Source organism: Danio rerio, chromosome 20 (assembly GCF_052040795.2).
Source record: "Danio rerio strain M-AB ecotype USA chromosome 20, GRCz13ab, whole genome shotgun sequence".
Taxonomy (NCBI): domain Eukaryota; kingdom Metazoa; phylum Chordata; class Actinopteri; order Cypriniformes; family Danionidae; genus Danio; species Danio rerio.
Window position 1 is genome coordinate 17,260,001 of NC_141040.1, and position 12,199 is coordinate 17,272,199.

Below are 12,199 nucleotides of genomic sequence, written 5' to 3' on the forward strand. Positions count from 1 at the left end.
ACATCACTTAATTTATTTGTCGTATTTTACCCATTTAAATGTTTCCACAACGTTAGAAACAGATGTTTTCTTTTAGCCTCAGAATTTGATGTTGCGGTCATATTGCCGTCTGTTAAAATTTAGTGACAAGGCAGCACTGCCCCGATCGGGCCAGTAACAATTCTGTCTACTGTCTCGAGCATCACTCACGCTGACCCCGGGTCATCGGGCAGTCCTTATTGTTGAGCCCTGAGTTTATATACATACATGCTCGCTCACACACACACATTTTATTGAATTAAAATGTATTTATTAAGGATGTCCAGATCCGATCACGTGATCCGAAATCAGGCCCGATCAGAATTGGACGTTACCTCCCTATCAAGACTAGAATATAAACGTATATTGTATATATTCTCAATATTTTTAACACATCAATACTCATGTGGAGGCACAGAGTTAGACCTCTTTCTTGACTTCACACAAAAAACAGCAACACGTGCGGCATGACATCACTTGCAGGGATGCTATTGGTTAATTGCCAGCAAAGTCGAACACGGAAGCAGCTTGAAGCAGAAAGTGCGAGGCTGTCTGAAACCTAAAGGAATTATAAAGTTTATGATCACAACATTGCCACAACAAACCGTGAGATATGTAAACTTGGGATTGCCTGCAGAGCATTTTAAGTTGAGGCCCAAAAGCGAAGAATTGATGTTATTTATTACTTGATTGTTCAAGCTACCCCACAGAATAGCTCTGTTTGTTCGTTAACGAAGCTGTTGACTGTTAAAATAAGGTGAATTGAATAAAAATAAGGAACATCCTGGATCTGTTTCTTCGTTCTTCTTTATTCTAATTTTATATATATCATAAAAGTATCGGATCGGGTTTCGGTATCTATAAATACTCAAAATCAAATGACTCGGACTTAAGGGCAAAAAAACCTGATCAGGACATCCCTAGTATTTTAAAGGTACAAAATTTGTTTATTTTTGCTATATTTCTACTGTATTATGCTAAAAATACTTTCACATAACAAATAATAAACAACTAGAAAATATTGTTAACAATATGCTATTATTGCTATGCAAAATACAAAATAAGAATTAGTATTGCAATAATACTTTAATGTAAACTAAAAAGTATTTGCTTAAAAAAAGCATATGATTATATAAATATTCTTATGAAGGAAACTATTATTAGAATTATTTCATATTCTAAATTCTAAATTCTAAATGCAAAACAACAACAACAACAAATAATAATAATAATAATAATAATAATAATAATAATAATAATAATAATAATAATAGGGTCCCACTTTATATTAAGTGGCCTTAACTAATATGTAATTACATAGGAACTATTAGTTTGTTACAATGTACTTATTGTGTAAATACATGTTTTTTCTATGTACTTATGCTTGATTAAATACATGTTTGTAATTACATCTGTAATTAACTTTTGTAATTACATTTGTAAATACACTGTTGACCATCCCTTACACCTTAACCCACCCTTAAACCTACCCATGCCACCAAACCAGTCCATAACCCAACCTCTATCCCAACTCAAAAGCACCACAAGTGTTCTCAAATACATTATAAACACAGTAAGTACATTGTATTTATTTTTGATGTAAGTACATAGGGACACTTAATATAAAGTGGGACCAATAATAATAATAATGATAATAATAATAAAATAGCTTTCCCAGAGATGGGCTGCGGCTGGAATGGCATCCGCTGTGTTAAAACGTGCTGGATAAGTTAGCGATTCATTCCGCTGTGGCGACCCCGGATTAATAAAGGGACTAAGCCAAAAAGAAAATGAATGAATGAAAGAATGAATAAAAATATAGCAGTAATATTATTATTACTATTAATAATAATAATAATAATAATAATAATAATAACCACTGTATTTAAACAAAAATGAGGGTTATAAATAAATATAATTTTTTGTACTGAAAATATGAATTTTATAAACAAATTGTTCAAATTATTATATATAATTATTATTATAGTTTAAAATAACATTATTACATTTTATAGCCATGTTAAATTGAATTGGAAGACCTTAAAACTTCATCTTTAGTGACAAACAATTGGATGAATTACATTTTTTAAGAAGAAAAAAAAATTCATCAGAAAGTTTAATTATTTTCAAAACCAGTATGTTTAAAATTTTTAACTATTCAGCCTAAGCCTGGTTTCTACTTGTGAGTAAAGTGATCGGCGTGACCCATGGCACATACCTTGCACGTTGCCGTGCATTTATGCTTCTGCATGCTGTTTGTGCAGCTCTACAATAACACTTCCGAAACGCTAGCTGGCAGTGAGGTGTTTATGTTTCTTTGTGTCGAGTTTCCTCGCTAATGTTTTGTTTTTTTCTGAACCCTACCTTAATGTACAAGTAGCTTAACCTCGATCATTTTAAAGCGGGAACCGGCAGACGTGCAACACTTTTAATCATCAGGTACACACAAAGAAAGACTTTCCATCTGGATCTCCTTCACGGGACTCCACACTTGCAAACACTCACTCCATTAGGCTCGCGCCACTCTCGGTCCTACACACACTCGTCCACGCTACCAAGCAGACCAATCACAGTGCTTGAGGTATGCGTTGTTCAGATGTGTAGTTACATTTTTTGAGAGGTGCGCATGAGCGTCACCGACAGCCAAGGCAAAGGCTATGCGACCAAGCATAGGCTGTGTCGGAGCATACGAGTGTGCTTGACATAGAGGTATAAATCAGACAAACACAAAAGGCTTCCAGAACAGACTAAAGCTGAACTTACTGCATATTCCTCTGGCGTGACCTTCAGCACGTCGAAAACCACAGCGTCAAAACTCTTGAGCTCCGATGTTCCCTTCTCACTGAGAGACTCAGAGCTGCTGCTCCTCTGGACAGAGATAATGAGCAAAGACACAGTTAGTCGTCTGAAAACACTGTAAACCACACGCAGTCCTGCCACAAATTTTTGTTGTGTGATATATTGTCACAGAAACTGTTCCGATATGCGATACTATTGTAATTTTGAAATCATTATTTTTGTGCATGTCTGTGTTTATCATTTTATCCAATTAAACACAAATAAGACAAGTATGTATATTCCATGTATTTGAAGGAGCAGTAAATGCATGCACTGAAAAATAGGCTATAGCCTCCCTTAAAACTTAAATAGCCTATTAATAATGGAATAAAATATAAATAGCTTTTTTGTGAAAGCAAGAGAGAATCTTGCGGGAGTGCTGTTATAAAGGAGTCTCAAATGATCAACAACAGCAAAATTTTTTATCCTGGAACATTTAAGCTGGTTTCAGATTTCTTTATTTATTTTTTTTATTTGTTTCATTTTTACAAATCGTTTTCATTTAACTTGTTTGTTAATTAAATCCAGTTTAATTATTCAGCCTATCATTTTTATGCAACAAAGTTGCAAACTACTCTGCTATGAGATGTGGCTGTGCCCTCACGTGCAGCTCACGCTTCAACTGCTGCTGCTGAGACAGAGCGAGAGAGAGAGCGCAAGAGAGCAATCAAAAAAATTCGTTTTTGTCTGAAAGTGTCAGTCAGGTGATGCTAATGTAAACAGCTAAAGCTGTCAGTGTTTCTTCTAGGATATTTTCCAGCTGTGGCGGCAGGCCTTTTTTTTTTTTTTTTTAAACAGATCTACTTGTGGCTTTATTTCAATGACAAATGTCGTGAGCGCAGAATTAGAAGTAGAGATTGCATTTATGTAATACCCTACAGCAGGGATGTCAAACTCAATTCCTGGAGGGCCGCAGCCCTGAACAGTTTAGTTCCAACCCTAATTAAACACACCTGATCAAACTAATTGAGTCCTTCAGGCTTGTTTGAAACGTACAGGTAAGTGTGTTGGAGCAGGGTGGGAACTAAACTGTGCAGGGCTGCGGCCCTCCAGGAACTGAGTTTGACATCTATGCCCTACAGCATGCGGATCTCTTTGCTTACGCGCCGATTTCCTCTGCTCGTGCACAAAACTTCTTGAACACCTCCTCAAATATAAGCCGCTTCAAGAGCGCGCAGATCTTGTGCGCTCTCGAATAAACGCAGCTGAAGTGCGATTTAGTGCAATTATGTAACGAGTATGGCTCCAGCATTTATTAGATTTGCTAGGAATATTTGTGAATGTCTCCCTAATAAATCTACAGAGCGATATTAAAGCGTCCCGAAGTAAAGTGAAACAGCTACACGTCGTGTTTGCTGGCCTCACGCATCACGCACCTGTCAGCCAGTCAGCCTTAAAGGGTTAAACAAATGACGCACAGCACTACTACGGTTACAGAAAAGTTTGCGCTGTTTTAATTAACTTAATCTTTAATACGTTGTGGTGCGATTATTACCCAGTATTAAAAATAAAATGTTTTGAATGAGAAGCTGTAATGTAGCCGTGGCGAGATCAATTTTGGCTTGGCGCCCCGCCATGGAAGAATGTATGTAGCAGAAACCATGGCTGTCATATTATTTGTAGTTAATTTATTATTAATGATGCTGTTTAAAAATAATAATGCTATTCATTTTATTAAAACATGGAATAGGTCTACATTAATGTGAAACGAGCTAAATATCATCTTTAAAATCGTCATAGGTTTCAGCTCTTGGCGATATTTTTATCATACTACCGTCTATCAGCACAGCCCTACACTGTAAAAAAAGTGCAGGGTTCCACACAATTCATTCATGTTGCCTTAATACAAATTGATTAAGTTAAATAAAGACTTTTAACACATTTATGTGAATTGAACATAAAAATTAAGCTGTCCTAATGAAATCTCAAAAATTGTTTTGTTTTAGCTCATTTAAAAATAAGTAGTTTGAACAAGTAAAAAATATTTTCTTTAAAGTGTACTGCTAGCGATCGAAGATTTAGTTAAATTTGTCAAGCTGAACACATTCTGTACTTTACAAGAGACACGACACAGAGGAGACTAAATGACATTGGTCTACAGGTAATCAGGATGCAAAACACAATGCATATCAAATACACACACAAAAAAAAGCATGTCAAATTACACACCAAAAAAAAATAAATAAAAAATCTGCGAAATAGCGAAGCCAAGAAAAATGAACTGCACTATAGCGAGTAATCACTGTATATATTGCAATGGCAAAAATCATTGAGGTCATCTCCAAGTATTGCAGTTAATATATTGATCATTGTGACAGGCCTAACCACACACTGATGAGTGTATATGCAGTACCTCTGAGGCCGGAGCCGTGAGGGTGGAGACGCTGGGCTGGCCATTGGGGACGTCCATATTTAGCAAACCATCAGAGCTCATTCACCATCCTCATCCTCATCTGCTCGCCTGTGTGGCCTCCTGCACACAAACACAAAGATAAGGTCAGGAATCAGACGTCACCATTCTTAAACGCATAAAACTCAATATATAGGTAACATAACTGCAAGCAGCAATTACGGGACTAAGCACAGAACACTGAGTAAGACCAAAAGCAACAAGTAACTGATGATTTAAGTTAAAAATATTTTTAATTAATATTTAAAAAAATATATATTTATGTATTTAAAAATACATATTTTAAAGGGATTTATTGGTTTATCGGTTATGATATCAGTATTTGACAGGCTTGTTGGAAATGGGCTAGTTGCACAAGATGGCGCCAGTGAGCGAAATGCAAGTGTGTGCGTGTTCACTTCCAGTCAGATAGAATTAAGAAGGAAGAGGTGCAGCCAGAATGCGCCAGACCATGCTGTAACTAGCTTTAAATGTGCCAACTATTGTTGTTGTTGTTAGTAATAATAATTTATGGGCATCTGCTATGTAAAACATATGGCAGAGTAGTTGGCGGTTCATTCCACTGTGGTGGCCACTAGGGGTGTCACGATACTTGAAATTGGCACCAATCAATGCTAAAGTTTCAAAAACATCCATTTTCTGCTAACATTTGATCGCTACTGAGCACATTTTTAAACCACAATGATTTGCCGTTGTGTTCACGTACTCAACAGGAACGACTGTGATTGGCCGGAAAGGTCATCAGTTCACCGAACCCACCGCAGTTTACTGAGTGTAACCACAGATACAGCGACATCAAAGTGTTTAAAGTGACGTCTGGTGACAAAATGGTAGCGGGAAATGGACATTTTTAAAATTTCAGTATCGATTGGTATCGAATTCCAGTATCGTGCAACCCTAGTAACCACTGATAAATCAGGGACTAAGCCGAAAAAATATAATGAATGAATGATAATGACAACAACAACAACAATTTAGACAATAAAACTATACAGACATTTACAAATGAAGAACAATGGACAATACAAAAAGCTTAAGCTTAAAACTTTAAAAAATACCAAAAATTAAATGAGATTCATCATAAATGAATTATCAAATAAATCAATGTATAATAAAAATTTAGGGGAAAAATCCAAAACTAACCAAAATTAAAAGTAAAATTAAATATACAAAGTTTTAACACTAATTCGAAATTGATTGATCAATTATGAGAAGTGTGATGTAACAACGTGAAGACAAAAGTGTGTGCGTTTTTTTAGGTGCATTAATAATAATAATAATAATAATAATAATAATAATAATAATAATAATAATAATAATGTGTGATTTTTTTTGAAGACACAACTAAAATGTAATAGTTCAAATTCTGTTTTTACAGGCTTTTTATTTAGAATACAAAAATTTTAATTATATATACAAAGTTTTAACCCTAATTCACACTATACTAATAATAAACAGCCTGATATCACAAGAAAATATAAGTATTTTACGTTTTGTCAGTTTAGTGGCTAATTAGTATGAATTCGTATGAGTTCAGTCGTACAAAATTGTAAGATTTTAAAAAGGAGGTGTGGCACCCAACTCCACCCCTAAACCCAATCGTGATTGGGTGATGAGCAAATCATACTAAATTGTACGAATGAGATCACATGAATTCATACGTTAACAATACATTTCAAGTGCTTGATTTATAATTAATATCATTGAGCGATTACAAGAGAACCGCACATCAACATGTTCCTCACCTCTGAAACACACACACACACACACACACACACACACACACACACACACACACACACACACACACTTACAGAGTCTTGTTTTGTTGTGATGTATTGTTAATCTAATACTCTAGTGAAGTGATGTAACCGTAACTGTAAACCTCTTCCAAAGAACAACATCGACTCAGCAACGTCGATAAACAACGACTGCTGGCCTCACTATCAAAACATTGCCTGCACACCAAACACAACAAGCAGGTGTTCAGCCAGTGGTGTGTGCGTATATGCGTGTTTGTGTGTCCTGAGTGTGAACAGGTGCAATGAAGTCATTAGTATATGTCTCTGTGTTTGTGTGTGCATGTGTGTGTTTCATAGGAACAGGTGTTGCAACGAGTATATTTGACTCGTATTTACGGCACTGGCAAACTGCAGACTACTCCTAATAGCTTTAATTTACCAATTCATCACACACACAAACAGCAAAATAGCAGAGCAAACAATTTCATTTGCTGAAGGACTGCGAAACAACAGTGCTAAATGAAACAAACAAACACGCAGAGAACAGAGATTTGAATTACCAGGTATTTGTCAAATGCTCATGGTGACGGCTCTGCTGCGTCCTCGTCCTGTATTCAGTCTGAATCCAGTGCTCTACAAAACCTGAAACTGAGAGAGAGAAAGAAAGAGGACATATTAGAAAGCTTTTCATTAGCTCACGACTAGAGATTTAATAAGCAAATATTGGTAATTAAAGTAATTCATTACAGACGGGGTGATTTAAAATTGTATTATTTCCTCCTTTCCACGAACGTCAACTCATTTTAGAAAACTAACTATTGTTTACATTTGCTATTATTTTAATTGGTCCTATTATTATCTTTGTACAAGATCTAAATCTCATGTCGAAATGTCTTACAGATCATTTATGATCTGCTTTAAATGTCCCTTTATGTGTGCAGGTCTTTAAATGCAAATGAGCTGCTGATCCCTCCCTCCTTCCAGGAGAGGGCGGAGGCTTTACAACTTGTTTCTTAGTTAAGCTGCGGTCACACTGCACTTTTCTCCTCATAGACTTCCATTCATAAGCATGCAAATGCCCAGACCTGAAACGCAATCTTGTGCGGCAAGATTTTAGGTTTGCTGTGTTGGAAAGTTCAAGCTTGGTAAACTCTGACCTGTGAAACCACATCACATAATTGTGAGATTAATCGAAGATCAAAACATGACCTCTCTGGAGAGATATTTTGAAACATGGACCAATCACTCATTTTTTTTTTTTTAATGTTTAATCATCTTGTTTAATCCCACTACTTTTGGCAGTGCCATACTACAGAAATTCACACGCATAAACTCCAGTGTGACTTTGGCATTACTCTGACAATAACAAACAAAACATCACTTTTAAATTCTTGTCAGTTTGCTTTTGTGCCAACTGTTCAATAAACACATGAATTTGTCAAAAGTACTCATCACACACAAACCCACACAAGTAACCTAATGTTGCTTACAACTGTTCATGCAAAACATTGGTTAAAAAAAAATACATATCTAATATCTAAGTATATCTGAAGTGTGTTAAATCTGTGACAACAATCTACTACTGAAAATGAGCTACTTTCCAACAACAACCAACATTTTTGTCCTGGTATATTCCTCATTGCGTTGAGTAATATTTTGTTGCTGTTGTCGTGGTTGTTGGTAATTGAAAAAAAATCCTGAAATAAACTAAAATGAAACATAATTATGCCATCTGATGACAGAATAAGTGGATCGAATTTTCTACCTAATGACAATTATGAAAAAAACGTTACCTAAAAATACACTGTAAAACATCTCTAATCTATATATTTTTAGCTGAATCAAATAAACGTTTTCTATAGTCATCTCAACTTGCAGCAATACAACTGACAAGAAATATGAAGTTAAACTTTGTATAACTTAAATGTAGTTGAAACCTATAATTTTTGCAGTGTATAAAAAAGCAGATTCAAAACGTGAAAAGCTAATAGTATATAAATGAATAGCAAAAAAAATGTTGCCAAGACAAACTGCAAACTTTGTAATCATTTGATGCCATATAAAGTTTGTAATAATTTAAAATATAACAACATTTTTTTTATTAGGGCTGCATGATTTTGAACAAATCTGATATTGCCATAAATTATTTTTCTGCAACAATTAATGTGATATGAATACAGTTTAACAAGACAAACTAGCTTTCTGGGAAGTCTAACAGTATTCAGGTGCAGAAATGGAATGATCTCAGTGCAAAAAAAGGCTTTTCTTACTTTGCTTTGTCTCATTTGTAGTCTGAATATCTAAACATTCTTAAATCAATAAAAAATATATTGTTTTGTTTACCAACTTGAAAGGCTAAGAATATATCTGCCAGTGGGGTCAAATAAAGTCTTTACTTTAAAATTTTGATATTTGAACTAAAAACAAGACAACTAAGAAAAACATTTTGCATTAATGTTCACAGTATGTCTGATAATATTTTTTCTTCTGGAGAAAGTCTTATTTGTTTGGGTGTTTTTTTTCGGCTAGAATAAAAGCAGTTTTTAATTTTTTTAAAACAATTTTAGGGTCAATATTATATGCCCCCAATATATTTTATCGATAGTCTACAGAACAAGCTATCATTATACAATAACTTGACTAATTACCCTAGCCTTCCTAGTAAACCTAATTAACCTAGTTAAGCCTTTAAATGTCATATTAAGCTGTATAGAAGTGTCTTAAAAATATATATATATTATATGTGATGCATATATATCACATATATCACATATATATATATATATATATATATATATATATATATATATATATATATATATATATATATATATATATATATATATATATATATATATATATATGTGATATTTATGTATGATCACTTACACTTATGTAATAAGCACATGGCAAAATGATGAATGATGAAGGAACATTATCAGTCCTGTAAAAAATTATTTGTGTTGGAAGAACATGAAGGAATTAACCTAACATATTCATTTCTATAAATTTAAGTGGATTGAACATAAAACAATTAAGCTGTAATAATAATAATAATATTAATAATAATAATAATAATACTCAATTTAAGACATGGGTAACTTATCTCACTTAAATATTGCACATGGAAAGAGTTTGAGTTATTGATAATCTTGATAAGTTTTACAATATATGGCAACCATTTCTTGATTCACTGGACCAATATAATGCAGATTCTGACAGCACATGCCACTTTTTTAGTGTAATCTTGGTATTTTATTCATTCATTCATTCATTTTCTCGTTGGTTTAGTCCCTTTATTAATCCAGGGTCGCCACAGCGGAATGAATTGCCAACTTTTCCAGCAAGTTTTTACGCAGCGGATGCCCTTCCAGCCACAACCCATCTCTGGGAAACATAATTTTGTATTTCATTTTCACAAAAGTTACTTGAAGCATCAAAGTAGACACTTTGCTTGCACTTAACATTGTACATAAAAATTGCATTTGTAAATATGATTTGATGAGTATGCCAAAGTCGGACGTCTTGTCGTCTTTGACCCATAAACACTGTTGAAAACTGAAACCATAAGTGGATGAATTAAATTACATTACAAGCTAGCACTGACAGGCTGGGAGTTAAGAAAATGTCATTTGTGAGGAGACTCAAAACTGAGCACAGCTGAAAAAAACAAGTCCAAGGCCTCAAGGTGGAGCTGTAGAAGCAGGAAAAATGGGAGTAAAGTCAGCAGCAGCTGCGAGTGCTTGAGGAAATGAGCTGAAGTTTGACAGAGTTCGGCGTGGGGTCATTGGAGAGGATTGTTCAGGACAGCAGACGCCAAACGGGACAGCAGACGCCAAGCGGGACATCAGACGTTCTTTCCCTAGCGTACATGAAAATAAGCTTTAAGGAGAACACTGCAGGCAAAAAGGCTGTTTACTCGAGAACCTGAATGATGAGATTTTGACTTTATTTTCTTCTTCAGTTTGATGAATAGAAAACAACCAAAATACACATTTAAGTGTTTCTTTAGCTGCACTCGAGCAATTCCAGCATGGATGTGACATTTGCAGTAAAAGCTTAAACAAAAATTCACAAATGTGCTAACATTATATTAAAACATTTGTTTCTATTTTCCAGAACAACTAACCACAGAGTTACAAGTTCAGAAAATCATCAGGCTGTAAACATTTTTTTTATATTTAAACGAGAAAAATAAAATGCGGTATGGATGTGACCAAAAAAGTAGACAACATACTTTGTTTCTTTTGGGTTGTGCAGTTTAATTCACAGAATTTCTACAATGCTAATTAAAAGGTTGGCTCTCTGTAGAACAAACATGATTGATTTTATTTTATTTAAGATTTTTGCATTTATGAGAGATTTATAATGCATTTATTTGCATTATATTTACATGTAAATATACTAAATGTGAACCCCATTTTATGATTTTTAAAAGAAACGGAAATACAACTTCAACATCCAGCAATAAAAAAAGCAGTTAAAATTTTCAAAAATGTGCGCTTTTGTTTAATATTCTGTTCTGCATTCCTTTTTTATGTCCCCTTTCATGTTTTTTCTTCTTGTTTTTTTTTCTTTTTATTGCATTTTTAAATGTAATTTATTTTACAACATATTTAAAAATGTAATCTCTGTATGGTTTGTACTATATTTTTGTCAATTTTTTATACATTGTAATTGCTTTGCGATTATTGCAATAAAAAAACCTACTTCATAAATATTTAGAAATTCCCGTATTTACATACCAAACATCAGTTGTATTCATTGTGCATTCTGAAGGTTTTTATAGAAAATTTTATTTAAAAAAAAAAAAGTTTTTCCTGACACTTTGCAGTATTTTGTAGGGCTGCAAGATACTGAGAAAATGTGATGATTTTGTTTTATTCTTAAAATAAAACTAAGTTGTAAAACACTAGTTTACAAGCATTTTAAATACAGTTGAAGTCAGAATTATTAGCCCTTTTGAATTTTTTTTTTTTTTGTCTTTTAATTATTTCCCAAATAATGTTTACCAGAGCAAGGAAAATTTCACAGTATGTCTGATAATATTGTTTCTTCTGGAAAAAAAGTCTTATTTGTTTCATTTCGACTAGAATAAAAGGAGTTTTTAATTTTTTAAAAAACATTTTAAGGACAAAATTATTAAATTATTATTTAATTATTACTATTTAACTTTTAGCCTACAGAACAA

At 33.7% G+C, this 12,199-nt stretch overlaps 1 protein-coding gene across 11 annotated transcripts in view; it reads right to left on the reverse strand.

Moving 5' to 3' along the window:
* The window catches only part of ralgps2 (Ral GEF with PH domain and SH3 binding motif 2), a 225,702-nt gene that overhangs the window by 142,552 nt on the left and 70,951 nt on the right, over positions 1–12,199 (reverse strand). For all 11 annotated transcript variants that reach the window (XR_015517496.1, XR_015517498.1, XR_015517497.1 and 8 more), the window contains 3 exon segments: positions 7,569–7,656; positions 5,210–5,329; positions 2,782–2,886 (listed from right to left, as the gene is read on the reverse strand). Coding sequence is in view for 2 of the 11 variants with exons in the window: in NM_200474.3 (NP_956768.2) it covers positions 2,782–2,886; positions 5,210–5,290 (186 nt within the window). In the remaining 9 variants the exon portion in view is untranslated.